The sequence below is a fragment of the Neophocaena asiaeorientalis genome, unplaced genomic scaffold, assembly GCF_003031525.2.
Source record: "Neophocaena asiaeorientalis asiaeorientalis breed wild unplaced genomic scaffold, Neophocaena_asiaeorientalis_V1.1 scaffold629, whole genome shotgun sequence".
Classification (NCBI taxonomy): Eukaryota; Metazoa; Chordata; class Mammalia; order Artiodactyla; family Phocoenidae; genus Neophocaena; species Neophocaena asiaeorientalis.
Genome location: NW_020175468.1, coordinates 2,723,945 through 2,739,079, shown reverse-complemented (window position 1 = coordinate 2,739,079; position 15,135 = coordinate 2,723,945). Strand labels below are relative to the sequence as shown.

Genomic DNA, 15,135 nt, shown 5'->3' with positions numbered 1-15,135 from the left:
AGCGCTGCGCGGCCCCCGGAGTCCCGGGGGCTCCCGCGCCACCGGACCCCGTGGTTCCCGAGCCCCGAAAGAGCTGAGAGATGCGCTTGGCGCGGCTCCCTGAGGCTCCCCCGGCCGCCTTGACCGCGCCCACTCGCCGCAGCTCCACGTGCGGCGGCGGCGGGGGCAGTGGCTCGCTGCTGCGGCTCCCCGTGTCCGAAGACGAAGACCTGGGAGCCCACCGGCGAGCAGAGACACGGGAGAGAGAACCAGAAAGACATGCAGAGACGGGGGTAGGGGTTAGAGAAAGAGAGAGGTGGGCAGAGACCCAGAGTGGGGGGGCGGGGAGGAACAGAGACCCAGAAAGGGAGGGACAGACACCCAGAGATAGTGGGGGACAAACACCCACAGAAGGACGAGAGACGCGGGGTGTATAGAGATGGGGGGTGGCGTGGGCAGAGGCCAGAGGCAAAGAGAGAGCGAAGGAGAGAAAATAAATAAATAAAGGCGAGTCCCACAGAAGGAAATTCCAAGAGGTGAGCAGGGACAGGAGGAAGGTGAACCAAACCGCTACTCCTACTGTGTCCTTATCCCCGTGTCCACTGGCCTAAACCCATCTCCAGGCCCAGCGCTATCCCTCACCGGACCCTATATCACTGGGGCCCACTGTCCCCTACCGCCTGCCATCTCACTTGCCCATTCAGGACAGGAACTGGAGCCAACTCTTTCCGGTTCCCTGGCATTACCCAGTGCAGGGACTGGGTCATAAACAGGGACAGATGGGAGGCAGGTGGGGCAGGGGCAGGAGCCGTGAGGAGGTGGGCACTCACTTGACAGAGACAGCGCTGGGCCAGCGTCGACCCAGCTTGGCCAGTTGCTTCCTGGGAGAATTGATCCACAGGCCCACCGGGAGATGGAGCTTCCCAAAACGGGGGCTTCCGCCCTCCTTCCGCTCACCAGATAGCATGGCCCTAAGGGAGGGTGGATAAAGCCCCGGCTCCTGAGGCCTTGAGAGGTAGGGATGGGGTGAAGGGGGACCTGGACTCCTGAGTCAGAGGGAGGAGGGGTCTGGGACCCAGCCTCCAGAATCTGGGCGGAGGAGGGGATGGGAGCCCGGATTGCTGGTTGCTGGGATGGCGGGTGGCTGGGGACTGACTCCTGGGTCTGAGGGAGGAGAGTGCTGGACTCCTGGGTCCCCAGCTCTTACCCTGCTTCGGGTCCCGGCAGCACCCGGGGGCCCTGGCTCCGCTTGCCCTGGTTAGTTCCTGACCCCGCTGCTCCTGATCAGCCTTTGCCTCTGCCCCAGCTCCCAGCACTGGGTGGGGGACAGGAAAAGGCAAGAGGAAACCGGCAGGAAGAGCGGGGAGGGGGCGTCCTGTGAGGGGACCGGGCCTGGGGGAGGAGACCTGGGGAAGGCTGGCCCGGCCCCACTCCTTGATTCTGGAATTACATCGCAGCCAGTTGGCCCCTTCCAGGACCCACAGGACCAGGTTCCCAGCCCCTCATCCCTCAGACAGAAGACCATCCCCAGGCTTCCCTAGGGGAACCAAAAGTTAGAATCAGTCCGGAGGAGTGAGTCAGATACTTAGACAACCAGATAAATATTTATTTTCTCCTTGATTCTTTGGCCTTTTCTTCTGAAACCTCAGAGTCCTGAGCAGCTCCACTGCCAGTGCTGAACCAGGAGGACTTTATGAAATCGATCACTTTCTCAGACCGAGATAAAAGTATCCTGGTTGGGGTACAAATAGCAGAAACAAGGTTAGGTTCTAATGAGGGAGGAACACCCCTCTCGGCCTCCCTATGTTTGATCTTATTCTAGCAGTTATCCAAGCTTCGCCCTCCTAGGTAAGCCCCGCTCCCAGAGGAAGTCCGGCTCTCAGCGCTCCTTGGCTGGAGACCCCCTTCTGTATTAGGTAGTTGGAAGCCCCCGCCCCTCGCTCCAAGCCCTGCCTTCTTCAGTGGGCGGCTCACACGGTGGCAACACTGGCTATCAGCACGACAAAGCCCCAGATCAGCAGCCCGACCAGGCGGCTTCTCAGCACTTTCTCTGGCTTCGGAGACTGTGACTTGAGGGTTGTGGCCGTCTGGGGGCGATCCAAAGTCACCTCACCTAGGGCCACCTCATCCTTGGTTTCAGTGTTTGGTGACGGTATCTCCTCCACGATTCTTTTGGGCAATACTGATAGAACAGGGTTAAGGAGCAGTCCTGGGAGGGCGCGAAGGTCCTGCCAAGGCCAAGGCAAGCTCTCCCCACAGTAACTTGCCCCAGGACCCAGGCCCTCCGGGACATAATTACGCCTCCAACTGCGTGAAGCCCAAACACACCCACAAGGGAGGCCTGGCCCAGTGGCCAGAGGCCACACTCAGGACCGGAAGCCATACCCTCGTGGCCTGAAACCACACCCCAATGGGAAGTTATGCCCCATAAGCCACGCCTCTGAAGCAGGCCACTCCCTGAAGCCGCCCCCCCCACACCAGGACCCTGAATCCCACTTCTTTCAACTCCCCAGCACTGACCTGTGACGTGAAAATAGATGATCGTGGCTGGACTGGATTGCACGGAACCCAGCTCGCAGCGATAGGTGCCTGCATCCTTTGGACGCACCATGGTCTTGGTCAGCGTGGGCTCCTTCCCCTTGGACATCAAGGTCTCAGAATTGTTCCCCCAAACCTAAACCCAAGCTCAAGGGGTCACAGAGGCCTGGGGAATTCAGGGGTTGGGGAGTACAGGGGTGAGAAGATCATGGGGCTTCAGTGGGGAGATGGGAGTCCAGGGTGTACTGGTCAGGGCATGGGTTCCCAGGGGATCAGAAGAAGCCAAACTTGGTAGGTCATGGGTCATGGGTATTATGGGTGCAGGCCTGTGGATACAGGGGCCAGGGGGCTCATGCAAGCCTGATGGAGTTCAAGGGTAACGGGAGTTGGAGGGCCCCACCCTGTAAAAGCTGTAATCGGTCAGGCCTTGAGAGATTTTATGCCAGTTGAGCTCACAGTCCAGGATCATATCTTCCATCTGATGGACCTTGACTTTGCGCTCTGGGAATAGGGGGTTACTGTGGGATGCTCTTTCACGGTTCTGGGCCCTCTCCCAACCCCCTTCCACTTGTTCTCGCCCCGCCTTTTCTTGTTGGCTGTCTCCAGTCTCCGACCTCTTTAGACTCTTGATCTCACCTCTGGCTCCGCCCCTCTTGCGCCAACCCCTCCGGCTGCGCCCAGCTCTCTCACCTCCGCAATTCGAGGACTTTCGACAAGAGTGAACCTGCTTCTGGCAGGTACTGCACCAGATCAGAGGCTGCAACATCAAACCTGAAGGAGCAGGTTCGAGGCTGTGTTCTCCCACTAAGAGGCGGGGCTAAGAGGAGAGGGCAGGGCCAAGGGCTGGGGCGGGCTCAAGAGCCGAATCCTGAGGAGGTCAGCCTGCGGGGCTGGGCTAGAACACAGCCCTGTAGGAAGCCGGTCTAACCAAGCTCAGTAAAGAGTGCAAGAACTATATGCCCGCTTCCCAAGAAGTCCGAGGTGCAAAAGGAATACGGGAGACCCAGGAACCTCTCCACGCGGAGAATGAAAAAACACAGAGACCCAAAAGAGGGAGGCTGGGTATTCACGGGGCAGGGATGAGGGATAGAGGACCAGTTTCCATAATCCAGACTCACCACATTTGTTGGGACAAAACGCTGCCTCGGTAGAAAGAATAAAAAAAAAAAAAAAATCAGATTTCTACGTTAAAGGGGATGAGAGAGGGGGTGAAAGAACAGGCTAGGGCTGGGGCTCTTGAGTTCCAGGAAGGAAAGACTTGGGTGTCTGGACCCCTGGGTCTGAGGGAGGAAGGGGTTGGGAGAGCTGATGGATGGGACTCGGAGAAGCAGAAGGCTGGGGTCAGGGACTCTTGGACTGTGAAAAGAGAAGGCTGAGATGCCGGCCTCCCATCTTCTCTCACCCGCTTTTTGAAACTGAGCAGCGTAGCTGGCAAAGTTACCCTTTCCCAGGTGCAACGTCCAGAACAGCTCCTTCACGAAGAGCTCGCCTGGGAAGAAGCAGGATGACGCAGAGGAGTCCCCACCCCCACCCTCCTGCTCCTCCCAGATGTGAGGCACAGGAAGTTGACCTCTGCCTGCAGAGCCTGGCTTTTGGGTCTCCTCAGGGAAAGACAATACAATTTAATGACCACTTAACATAATGCTGGCCACTGGGCTAAACAACAACTGGGATGAAGGCTGTGTTATGGTTTCCATTTTAGAGGTGACAAAGCGCTCAACGCCACACAGCTAGGAAACCGGCAGAGCCAGAATTTGAACTTAGGCAGTCTGGTTCCAGAGCCCCAGTACCTGACCACCAGACCAGGTGTCACCAGCAATCACTTCCCTGAGAGTTTCTGGAAGCCCTCTCCTGCCCCCTCTGTGCATTTACCTTTTACATCACTGTCCATGATGCGTTTCAGATCCTTCAGCAAACTCCAAGCCGCCTTTTGCAGTGTGGCCTCATCTGTGGGGGGAGATAAACCCCAGATTCCAAGCATTGCTGTCTCATTGGCTCACCTAGTCTTAGAAACTACAACACCCACGGGGCCAATGGGCAAGGATTTGCCTGGTAAAGGGATTAACCCACGCCGTTGCCTTCTGGGAGTTGTAGTCTTATTTATTACATATGGAATAAAATTGCAGGATAAAAGGTAGGGAGAACAGTATTTGCCAGCCCTGGGGAACCCCAGAATCTGCATCCCAGCCTTCTCCATTCCCGAAACCAGGAGACTGTACCTCCAGCCCTTTCTCCCCAGCACCTCCCAGTAATCCTAGCCCCAGACCCCTCCTTTCCCAGGACCCAGGGGTCGCACTCCGCCCTCACCGACGACCCCCATATAGGAATCCTCGTCAATCGGCAGGTCCTTGAAAGCTTCCACTTCCTGCTTTACCCTTTCCATCACGTTTTTGTGATGCTTGGCCTCCAGGTGGCCAGGCAGATAATCCGTCTCCAAGGACTTTAGCGCCTCCACGACGTTTGGGTCACACATGACACAGCCCCGGGCAGGAAGCAGGCAGCCGGCCAGAGCCGCCACCAGGAGGGGAAGCCGCCACGGCCCCATTGCGGCCAGAGCGCGCAGTTCGCGCCGAACTCCGGGGAGGCTCCTCTTACCCCAAACCGAGAAGGTGAACGCTAAACGGAGAGAAACCCTTCCCCGAGACTAATGGAGCCCCAATTTGCAGGGCGCACACTTCTCATTAGAAAACCGAGGAGTCCCGAAGCACTCTAAACAGCCGCAGCCCGACCTTGACTCCTGACGGTTGTACCTTCCAACACTAGGGTTCGCTGAAGAGTCCAGGTTCTGAGGGCTTTCAGAGAGGAAGAACAGGCCACTCTTTTTCCCACGACCAAAATTAAAGATTTTGGCGGAGGAGGGTGGTGAGGGTGAGGTTGGTTGCGTGGTACAGACACTTTTTAACTGGGGTTTACAGCCACGGTTCGCCCCTTACTAATAGGAACTCCCAAGCCTCTGCCTTCCGGCTACCCACGCAGGGCCCCAAATTCCCAAGAGCTATTCCCTGAGGTTTCCTTGGCCCCGCCCAGAAGCCCAACTCTTAGCCTGACTGGACCGCAACAAAGGGAGGCCCCGCCCATAGCTCCATGATGTCACAGCCCCCTTTTCAGACTAGAACTTTCCCAGAGTCTACCGAAGGGGGCTTACCCTAGGGGCTCTGGTTTCCAAGGTAAGGAAAGGGCTTCTAGCCTTCAATTTCCGCCTCTCTCTGGGCCCCAGGACCCAGGCTTTTGGCTAGCTGCCCACGGCCCTCGGGAAACACTGTCCTCTAGCCACGAAAACGTGGGAAGTTGTCCTTTCTAGCCCTAGGACTACGACTCCCAGAAGGCCCTGGGGTCTCCCCGTAGCAGATTACTGCAGACAACCCCATAGCTTTATGGGAAATGTAGTTCAAGAATTATAATGTTGGGACTTCACTGGCGGTCCATCGGTTAAGGCTGCGCTTGGGAGACGAGACCAGAGGCCGAACTCGGGATCTGACAAGATGGCCGGGCTGCCCCGCAGGATTATCAAGGAAACCCAGCGTTTGCTGGCAGAGCCAGTTCCCGGCATTAAAGCAGAACCAGATGAGAGCAACGCCCGTTATTTTCATGTGGTCATTGCTGGCCCTCAGGATTCCCCCTTTGAGGGAGGGACTTTTAAACTTGAACTATTCCTTCCAGAAGAATACCCAATGGCAGCCCCTAAAGTACGTTTCATGACCAAAATCTATCATCCTAATGTAGACAAGTTGGGAAGAATATGTTTAGATATTTTGAAAGATAAGTGGTCCCCAGCACTGCAGATCCGCACAGTTCTGCTATCGATCCAGGCTTTGTTAAGTGCTCCCAATCCAGATGATCCATTAGCAAATGATGTAGCGGAGCAGTGGAAGACCAACGAAGCCCAAGCCATAGAAACAGCTAGAGCATGGACTAGGCTATATGCCATGAATAATATTTAAATCGATCCGATCATCAAGTGTGCATCACTTCTCTTGTTCTGCCAAGACTTCTTCCTTTTTTGTTTGCATTTAATGGACACAGTCTTAGAAACATTACAGAATAAAAGCCCAGACATCTTCAGTCCTCTGGTGACTGAATACACAGTAGCAAATCTATGTCTTGTCCTGACTCACTGTTGTAAAGCAGGAGCAGAGGCTAGAAGTGTCATCTGGATTGTTGCGAGACGTTTAAAAGCAGTGGCCCTTCTCTGCTTTTATTCATTTCCCCATCATGGTTTGAGTATGAAGCGCCGTGAATGAAGGTAGTTGTCAGGGTTAGCTGCAGGGGTGTGGGTGTTTTTCTTTATTATTATTATTTTTTTGGTGGTGGGGGGAAGGTAGTTTTAATTTTATGGACTCCTTTCCCCCTTTTTATGGTGATCTGATTGCATTGGTTAAAAGCAGCTAACCAGTTCTTTAGAATATGCTCTCTAGCCAAGTCTAACTTTATTTAGACACTGTAGATGGACAAGCTTGATTGTTTGAACCAAAATGGGAACATTAAACAAACATCACAGCCCTCACTTTTCTAAAAAAAAAAAAAAAAGACTCTGCGCTTCCACTGCAGGGGACTCGAGTTTGATCCCTGGTGGGGGAATTAAGATCCCGCATGCCAAGCAGCGTGGACAAAAAAAAATTTTTTTTTTTTAAATTAAATCTTTGCTCACTCCCCCGTCCACCCCTCCGCCTTCTTTCTCCAGCCTCGGGCTGGATGCTGAGGTCCCAGGGGAAAGAGAGGTCTGGAGGCCAGTGCTGAGAGTCCAGGAAAGGAAATGGGTATCTGAGACCATAACTCACACAAGTGCACTAACAAGAGAGCAGGAACAGTATCCCAAGACGTGAGAAGTGAGAGTCCCCGGAAGCTCCACACCTTTACTCCTACTCACTTACACACACCCTCATGCACACGAGACTCAAAAAAACCTGCAGAGGGCTTCCCTGGTGGCGCAGTGGTTGAGAGTCCGCCTGCCGATGCAGGGGACACGGGTTCGTGCCCCAGTCCGGGAAGATCCCACATGCCGTGGAGCGGCTGGGCCCGTGACCCATGGCCGCTGAGCCTGCGCGTCCGGAGCCTGTGCTCCGCAACGGGGGAGGCCACAACAGTGAGAAGCCCGTATACCGAAGGGGGAAAAAAAAAACAAAAAACCCTGCAGAGATGGGTTGGTGATGAGGATTTTTAATTCATACTTCCCTCTCTCCCACCTATGGCAGCTGAGTAGGGACTGGTCCTCCAAAACTCCCTGAGAAGACTAGAAAAGGGCTTAAATTCTCAGACAACTCTGTAATTAAAGTGTCTACCTTCGCTTCCTTCAAAAAGCCTCAAGGGAGTCCTGAAATCTGAGTCAAGAATCCCATCCTCTTTGGCCAGACGCTGTGCTCCTGCCTGGGTTGGAGACCAGTCTTGGGTCTGCATACCTTCTGATTCTTTCATCCCTGACTTACCCAAAGCCAGATTTAGAGGCTCTGTGAATTCAGGGGCAGAGAGTGGTTGGCAAGGGGCACAATACCTGCAGCTTTCTGCAAGCCCACAGGGCACCCTTACGCCAGCTGACTTTCAGTAAATCAACCCCATTGTTACCGAGTCCAAGCTCGCTGCATGACAGGCCAATAAATTGGGAGATGAGGTGTTGAGGAAAGGAACGGTGACTTTATTCAGAAAGCCGGGTGTTTGAGAAGAGGGCAGACTAGTGTCCTAGAGTACCATCTTATGGGGCCTGGATGCTAGTTTCTTTTATAGAACAGAGATGGGGAGGAGGTGAGGAAGTAAAGTAAAAAGGCCATAAGTCTTGCAAAACATCTCCTGGCTTGGCCAGCATCAGGGAGGGGGTGTGTTAATTTCTTCTTTCTTGCAGTCCTTCATGGGTGCGCAGGCAGGATGTTTCCCTGTGAGCTGAACAAAGGCACTTTGGTTTAACATTCAGTCAGAGGGGCAGAGTTCCCCATGCAGACCATCATGTACGCTTATAGCTATAGATAGCATCCTTTTAGTGATTATAGTAACAAAAGCAAGGGAAAGCAAAAGTTAACATAAAAGAAACAGATCCAACATGGAGTCAGATTTTGTTCTTCCCTGTTACACCATCACTCCCCAGCAGCCCAGCTGCAGAGGAGGAAACTTCCTTAATTGGGTAAAGCAACATGAACTTGGAGCCAAGATGTGCATGTCTACCTCTGGCAGTTTTGAGCTTAAAAAAAAAAAAATGGTGTCCCTAGATCTCTGCAGAGCCTTGCTCCTTAAGCTACAGCATTCAGCAGCAGCCCTTCCCCCACACTCCCATGTTTTAGCATATCTGTGGTTTTTCAGGGGCTGAAATGTTGGGTAAAGTTCCACTTGTCACACAAACTGCCCCAGCTACAGAGAGTTTGTCGTCCATCAAACTTTCTAGCAGTGGTGAGGTGTTAGGCTGCTGGTTTTACCTTTGTTAGCTTCTTTGCCGAGGTAATCTGGAATTCCGGAATCCCAAGCCCTCTGGAAGGTCCCCACAGGGTTCTTTACAGGCATTAGAGCTGACCCTCTCCGGAAAAAATCCCTCCTCTGGAAACACATTCCGGAAACACAGAAGGGAAGTTGGTGAGTGCTTACTATAGCACATCCATGAGTTTCTTCTGTCCTGATGACCCAGGGAAGAGAAATATCTCTTCTCAAAAAGACCAGGATGGTCAATGCTGGAACAGGGAGTTCCCTGTTCCTGGTGGGGCAGTGATCTAGAAGTACTCTGGATATGGGCTGGGAAGAACAGGTGGGCACTGTGCATTCTAGAACTGCCATGAGCTTCTGCAGACGTTGCCAGCCATCATGAAAAGATCTTCCATTGATTCTAGAATGTTCTGGCAGTTGCAGAAAGCCAGCCCCCCTTTTTCTCCAAGTCTAGCCAACTAGAATCACTCTAGAAATGGGTGTCCACCAGCTGCAGGACCACCAGCTTCTCCAGAAGCTGCTGGGCTTCCAGAGATACATAACACTGGCCCTAGGTTGATCAGACTATTTCAGAAAGTCTCCCTGCTCCTCAGTGCTCAGCCAACATCTGGAGTGGAGTCAAGTCTGCATTAATGCCCACCCACTCAGGCAGGAAGGCGGCCTCGGGTTTAAAGATATTCAGGAAGCTGGAGTTGGGCAGGGTAAAGTTGGCCAGGTAGACGGTGTTTCCACCAGCCAGGTAGGCGGCCCAGAAGCCGAAGGTGCCAATAGTCATGAAGGTGTGGTTGCATTGTGTGAGCAGCGCAAAGTCCTTGCTGGGGGCGCCTTCTTGCCCATCGCCAGCGAAGATCACATCCCCCCGGGAGGTGTCGATGTTTTCCCGGCACCACTCCATGCCGTTGCTGGTGACCACAAAGATCGGGGCTTCATGCCGGGCCCGGAACCAGTCCATAGCCTGCTGGAGGTAAGCGCGATCACCCACTACACCCTTCCAGTGATAGGGCATCACCTTCAGGTAGTCCCCACGGCGCACGTGGACACCCACGAAAGTGCTCGGGTGGTCCCCCGTGCGGCTAAGCCGGAAATGACTCAGTAAACTCTGGGCCTCTCGCCGAAGGTGGTCGTGCAGGGTGAACTCACTGCGGATCTGTTCCCGGAGGTGATGGAAGAAAGTCCAGGAGCAGGGGAAACTGCTGAGCTTCAGCCAGGGCTCCTTCAGTTGGGCGTACTGCTCCAACATCCAGTCGTGAAGCTCCAGCTCCCACCAAGGCGTACGGCTGTTCACCTCAGGCGCCAGCACGGGCAGGGTGATGCGGAACACGGGGGCCAGGGTGGCGTGCATGGCAGGCTGGATGAAGGCCTGGCGACCGTTGAGCTGGGCCAGGGCCAGCAGCGTGGCGTACTGCCCCATCTGGTTCCCAAGCCGGCCGTTTGGGTAGATAGTCCAGGTTCCTGAGAGGGAAGCAGGATGCTTGGGACAGGAAAAAGAGGCGTTGGGGTTTATGGGTGTGCCCGACAGGCAGATGATGGCCACAGGGGATGTCACTGGGTTACGGTCTGGACATAGGGCAGAGAGGCCTAAGCCATTGTGAAAGAGGTCTTGGTGGATGTGGAAGAAGAAGATTGAGGTCAAAACACAGGTTAGCAGGAAGGTCAGACAGAGGTGACGGAGCCTGGGTGCCCACATGGCTGCAAGGGAAGAAAAGTGAATTACGAGATACTCGAAGCTTGAGAATGAATGTCAAGGAGGAGCGGCCTGAGAGAATGAGGAAACTCTGGGTTTGGAGACCTGGGTCTGAGGGAAAAGGGGATCAGGGCTCCTGGATCTGAATTAGGAGAAGCTAAGGGCTTGGAATCGCAGCAGATGGAAGATGGTGAAAATTAGTGGTTTCCAAAATAGCAATGGTCCGGGACCCACCACCTTGTCCTCACATCTTGGAATTTCACTCTCCCAGGCAGTAAGGTCCACTGACGTTGGACAGTGTTCCCCCAACTCCTTTCTCAGTGAACCTGTGTGTGAGGGGCAGAGTCCACCAGGGAGATGGCAGGAAGCAACGGGCCAAGTAGAACATGAGAGGCTGGAGGTCCAGGCCTGGATGGGGGATCTTGTTTCCTGGAGAAGCAGGAGTTGGGGGTCGGGTTGGAGGAGACTCCTGGGGGTCATAGGGGGTTAGAGGTTGGGGGAGCGCCTCCTGGGACTGAAGGCCCGATTCCTGGGTCCGAGGCATCTGCATTTCTCACTTACCTGAGCTCCACAGTCAGCTTGGCGTGAACGGAGCGTTCCGGCCCCAAGTGCAGCCCACATCCGGCGGCCCCCGGAACCCTGGACTCCAGGTTCCCAGGCCCGACAGCCCTCCCCCTCCACGCCGCCTCCCCCGACTGGCTGCGAGGGCTCGGGAAGGGGAGGTAGGAGAGGGGACGCGGTCCGGAGGATCCCAGCCCCCGCCCCTCCCCGGCCGGCAGGTAGCTTGGAGGCGGAGCCCCGCCCCTTCCCTGGCGCCGAGCCCCAGCTCCCAGTTCTAGGGCCGCAGCCCCCGCCGTCCTCCCTCCCCCGGACCAGGAGACCCGCGCCCCAGCCCCCCTCCTGCCTGACATCGGCCAGCCAGGGGCAGCCTACCTGGCCTCCTAGCAGCCCATCCTTCCGTGGACACCGAGATCTAGCGCGCAGCTGCAACGCTGGACTTCGACCTCTCCCTCTTCCCCTCCAGTTTCTGGGTTCGCCATCCGCCCTGTGTACCAGGATGCGCCGAGTCCGGCCACGGCCCAGCGGCTTCCGCCCCCTGTCGCGTCCTCCCGTGGAGATGCAGAACCTGTTAACCTGGCTGCTCCATGGGCGGGTGCAAAGCCTCCGCCGGCTCTGAGTCCCGGCGTGAGAGCCTCTGGCGGGAACGTGTCCCCGCGCCCACCAGGGGCCGCCGATCCCCACTCCGCCCCATCCACCCGCAAATTCGAGAGTCCCGGCTCCCAGTCTCTCCGTCTGAGCGAACCCTAGCGTCAGGCACCTGACGGTGAAGGGAACGTCCCGCCTCTCCCGAGGACGGGAACAGAGAAAGCAGAAGTGGAAGAGAAACTCTCTTCCGCAGAGGCCGAGGCAGACCCGGCTAGGAGCAAAAGCCTCCCTCTTCTGCAGACGTGAGGCAGCTTCCCTCCACCGAGCCTTCTTCCCACCAACCCCCAGCCTGGCCCGAGCGGTCTGACCATTACCATTCAAGAAAGCAAAGACCCAGGAATTGGACTTGACTCTCTAGAGATCTGATCATAACTTCTCCAGACCCAGGATTCCCAGCCCCCAGCCCCCTCCTCAGAATGAGAAGTCCGGGCCTCCAGTCACCCGCCTCCTTCAGATCTGGTGTTCAGACTCTTGCACGTTTAGGTTCCAGGAAATTGCCCAACCCCTCATTCCCTTTGGGATCTTGGGTCTAACTTCTCCCTCCTGAGCCTGTGTCAGTTGTCAACTCTGAGTCAAAGATTCTCACCCTCCCCCCACTCCCCCAGGCTATTCTGAGGGCACCGGTCTGCTCTTAGTTAGCTTCTCTGGTGAAAGAAACATCAGGATTGCATCAGGGTCCAGGAGGAGGAGGCTGGGTTGTTTGGTGTATGAGTGCCTGGGCTGGGATTTGTGAGCAGGTTGGTCTGAAGCTCCCACACCAGGACTCCTGTGTCCTTGAGGAGAACGCTCGGATCATGCAGCACTTGCTTTCTTAATGACCAAGGAACCTCAGTGTCTGACCCCCAGAAACCCAGAAAGTCAGGTGAGATGCAGAAACGCCAGAGGAACCTCAGTGTCTGACCCCCAGAAACCCAGAAAGTCAGGTGAGATGCAGAAATGCCAGTTGTGGGACACCATCTGCATCAGTCGGGCAGAGAGGTGGATCCCAGCCCCCTTCCTGCTCAGACTCAGGAGCCCAGGCCCCCAGCCCCCTTCTCCCTCAGACCCAAGAGCCTGAACCCCCAGCCTCCTGCTTCTTCAGACCCACGAGTCTGAAACCCCAGTTCCCTCCGGCCTCAGACCAGATGGTCTGGGCCCCCAGCCCCTTTCACTCAGGTCCCACTTCATCACATTTCTATCCCCCTGATGCCTCAGACCCAGGAGCCCAGGGCCTCAGCTGGAAGGACCCCTGATTGCATCATCCGTTCAGGCTGACCTGGCCACCGTGGAATTCTAGCATCTGCCATGTGGGTCAAATATCAAGGGTCAAGCGTCGGGAAGGTGATTGGGCGGGTCTGTCTGGGTATAAATTCTGGAGCATCTGCATTCTTCCCAAGAGATTTGGGTGTCCTGTCAGCCGTGAATCTACGTGCGAGAGGACCCAGGCATTTCAGCTACCAGAGAAGCCATCGTGAATCTGCTCTCCCCAACAGCCAGGCTCTGAAACAGAATCTAGACCATTCAGGTCTTCAAAGCCCAGACCCCATACCTCACTTGAGGACGTGAACCATTGATGGGCTGGGACAAGACCAAATTCGAGCACCTGGGACTGTGGGTCCCTGTGCTAGCTGTCCTGCTGGGACCCTGCCAGGCACATCCCATTCCTGACTCCAGCCCCCTCCTCCAATTTGGGGGCCAAGTCCGCCAGCGATACCTCTACACAGATGACGCCCAGGAGACGGAGGCCCACCTGGAGATCAGGGCTGATGGCACAGTGGTGGGGACGGCCCGCCGGAGCCCCGAAAGTGAGTGTAGGGGTAGGGCCTGGTCCTGAGGGAGGAGAGAATTGGGGGCTGGCCTCCTGGGTCTGAGGGAGGAGAGGGACGGGCAAAGGCCTTCTGAGTCCCTGATCACTTTCTCCTCTCAGGTCTTCTGGAGCTGAAAGCCCTAAAGCCAGGGGTCATTCAAATCTTAGGAGTTAAAACATCCAGGTTCTTGTGCCAGGGACCAGAGGGGAGGCTGTATGGATCGGTGAGTTTCCAGGACCCCTGTCCCTGCGCTCCACCCTTCCTCTCCCCACCCTCACAGGCTGGGGGACCATGTTTTGCACCTTTGACCTTGGCCAGGCTTGGCTCGATGCTCTCTGCATGCCCCGGCCTCGCCACAATCCCTGGAAGGGGCAGCTGTTGTCATCCATGTTCACAAGAAGAGGAAACTGAGGCTCAGGCAGGGCCACCACCGGCCCCAAGTCACAAAGCCTGTGAATGACAGAATGACCTGGGAGACCGAGTCTTGTGACTCGTAACCCATGCTGACAACACAGGCTCCTACAGACCTGACTCATGCTGGGTGCAGGGTCACTCTGGGAATCGATGGCCTGTAAAGTGAACATGACCTTGGGTGCTAGCCAGATGCCCCTGCCAGGACTTAGAGAGCCTCCACTGATCCCTGGGCTGGAATATTCTTCTCTGTGAAGTGAGAGGGCAAGGAGGTGAGCCTGGCGGGACTGCCTAGGGGTAAAGAAAGAGCCTGCTTCTGTGGTTTTGAGGAAGGGGCTGGGGACCTGGACTCTGCATCTGAGGAAGGAGTGGGTTCCCCGGCTCCCCAGGAGTCCCGGGACTCCCACATCCTGCTGGAGGACAGGACTGTGTGGTCTGAAGGAAGAGAGAGCTGGGGGCCTGCATCCCTGAGTGTGGGAGAGGATGGAGCTGGGGTTCCTGCAGGAGGAAGGTGTAGAGGAATCCCACGTCTCTGATCTTTGTTCTCAACCCCTCAGCTCCACTTCAACCCCCAGGCCTGCAGCTTCCGGGAGCTGCTTCTTGAGGATGGATACAACGTTTACCAGTCTGAGGCTCTGGGCATTCCCCTCCGCCTGCCCCCACACCGCTCCTCCAACCGGGACCTGGCCCCCCGGGGACCTGCTCGCTTCCTGCCGCTGCCAGGCTTCCTCCCGCCACCCCTGGAGCCTCCAGGGATCTTGGCCCCGGAGCCTCCCAACGTGGGCTCCTCAGACCCCTTGAGCATGGTGGGACCTTCACATGGCCGAAGCCCCAGCTACACTTCCTGAAGCCACAGGCTGTTTATTACTGAGTCTCCTCTTTATTTATCGTATTATTTATCTTATTTATTTTCTTTTTTTTCTTAAATAATAAAGAGTCTGAGAGGAGGATCAGAGTGAGCACATGTGTTTGAGGGAGGAAATGGGGTCAGCTTCCTTGTCTCCCCTGCCCCCCCCCCCTCCGCATTGCCACAAGGCTGTGGGAAGGTCCCAGCCTTTCTGCCCCCCTCCCCTGGCCAGCCCTCAGATTTCTGCTCCACTAAGTTGTTCCCAGGGACTCTGGACTATCCCT

At 55.9% G+C, this 15,135-nt stretch overlaps 5 protein-coding genes across 11 annotated transcripts in view; 2 read left to right on the top strand and 3 right to left on the bottom strand.

The window, feature by feature from the left end:
* LOC112415314 (ras-interacting protein 1-like) overlaps positions 1 to 1,561 on the bottom strand; it is a 2,630-nt gene extending 1,069 nt beyond the window's left edge. Inside the window, exons 1-3 of the mRNA XM_024768230.1 lie at positions 1,187 to 1,561; positions 810 to 950; positions 6 to 209 (exon numbers count right to left, since the gene is read on the bottom strand). Coding sequence (XP_024623998.1) covers positions 6 to 209; positions 810 to 946 — 341 coding nt within the window. The 5' untranslated portion in view covers positions 947 to 950; positions 1,187 to 1,561. The remainder of the gene's footprint in view (positions 1 to 5; positions 210 to 809; positions 951 to 1,186) is intronic.
* A 3-nt stretch (positions 1,562 to 1,564) lies between these two features.
* On the bottom strand, positions 1,565 to 5,804 carry IZUMO1 (izumo sperm-oocyte fusion 1). 7 transcript variants are annotated; one of them, XM_024768255.1, is made up of 9 exons: positions 5,663 to 5,804; positions 4,825 to 5,309; positions 4,390 to 4,464; positions 3,920 to 4,006; positions 3,636 to 3,656; positions 2,918 to 3,288; positions 2,500 to 2,653; positions 1,954 to 2,161; positions 1,565 to 1,711 (listed from the first exon to the last, which is right to left on the bottom strand). In XM_024768255.1, the coding sequence occupies exons 2-9, from the start codon at positions 5,060 to 5,062 to the stop codon at positions 1,585 to 1,587; spliced, it is 1,281 nt and encodes a 426-aa protein (XP_024624023.1). In that variant the 5' UTR covers positions 5,063 to 5,309; positions 5,663 to 5,804; the 3' UTR covers positions 1,565 to 1,584. The 7 variants fall into 7 exon arrangements, with proteins under 7 accessions (XP_024624023.1, XP_024624027.1, XP_024624028.1 ...); XM_024768259.1 differs by lacking the exon at positions 5,663 to 5,804 and having other exon boundaries at positions 2,918 to 3,018; positions 3,208 to 3,288; positions 4,825 to 5,602; XM_024768260.1 differs by lacking the exon at positions 5,663 to 5,804 and having other exon boundaries at positions 2,918 to 3,018; positions 3,208 to 3,288; positions 3,959 to 4,006; positions 4,825 to 5,596.
* Positions 5,805 to 5,999: 195 nt separating this feature from the next.
* LOC112415338 (ubiquitin-conjugating enzyme E2 N) lies at positions 6,000 to 6,672 on the top strand. The gene has a single exon (XM_024768263.1). The coding sequence runs from the start codon at positions 6,000 to 6,002 to the stop codon at positions 6,456 to 6,458; it is 459 nt and encodes a 152-aa protein (XP_024624031.1). The 3' UTR covers positions 6,459 to 6,672.
* A 1,453-nt stretch (positions 6,673 to 8,125) lies between these two features.
* FUT1 (fucosyltransferase 1 (H blood group)) lies at positions 8,126 to 11,852 on the bottom strand. Its single transcript, XM_024768252.1, is given in 4 exon segments — positions 8,126 to 10,605; positions 10,849 to 11,029; positions 11,534 to 11,779; positions 11,781 to 11,852. Coding segments are annotated over 4 exon segments (1,599 nt in total). The 3' UTR covers positions 8,126 to 9,505.
* A 1,174-nt stretch (positions 11,853 to 13,026) lies between these two features.
* Positions 13,027 to 14,878, top strand: FGF21 (fibroblast growth factor 21). Its single transcript, XM_024768262.1, has 4 exons — positions 13,027 to 13,092; positions 13,185 to 13,590; positions 13,713 to 13,816; positions 14,562 to 14,878. The coding sequence occupies exons 2-4, from the start codon at positions 13,359 to 13,361 to the stop codon at positions 14,850 to 14,852; spliced, it is 627 nt and encodes a 208-aa protein (XP_024624030.1). The 5' UTR covers positions 13,027 to 13,092; positions 13,185 to 13,358; the 3' UTR covers positions 14,853 to 14,878.
* Positions 14,879 to 15,135: the final 257 nt, after the last annotated feature.

Bases quoted from the DNA above. Each gene is read 5' to 3' on its own strand.
- LOC112415338 (XM_024768263.1), top strand. From the start codon at position 6,000: ATGGCCGGGCTGCCCCGCAGGATTATCAAGGAAACCCAGCGTTTGCTG.
- IZUMO1 (XM_024768255.1), bottom strand. From the start codon at position 5,062: ATGGGGCCGTGGCGGCTTCCCCTCCTGGTGGCGGCTCTGGCCGGCTGC. The intron at 3,657-3,919 runs GTGAGAGAAGAT...CTACCGAGGCAG, and splicing joins TGCTCAGTTTCAAAAAGCGG to CGTTTTGTCCCAACAAATGT. The intron at 1,712-1,953 runs GTGAGCCGCCCA...TACCCCAACCAG, and splicing joins ATAGCCAGTGTTGCCACCGT to GATACTTTTATCTCGGTCTG.
- FGF21 (XM_024768262.1), top strand. From the start codon at position 13,359: ATGGGCTGGGACAAGACCAAATTCGAGCACCTGGGACTGTGGGTCCCT. The intron at 13,591-13,712 runs GTGAGTGTAGGG...TTCTCCTCTCAG, and splicing joins GGCCCGCCGGAGCCCCGAAA to GTCTTCTGGAGCTGAAAGCC. The intron at 13,817-14,561 runs GTGAGTTTCCAG...TCAACCCCTCAG, and splicing joins AGGGGAGGCTGTATGGATCG to CTCCACTTCAACCCCCAGGC.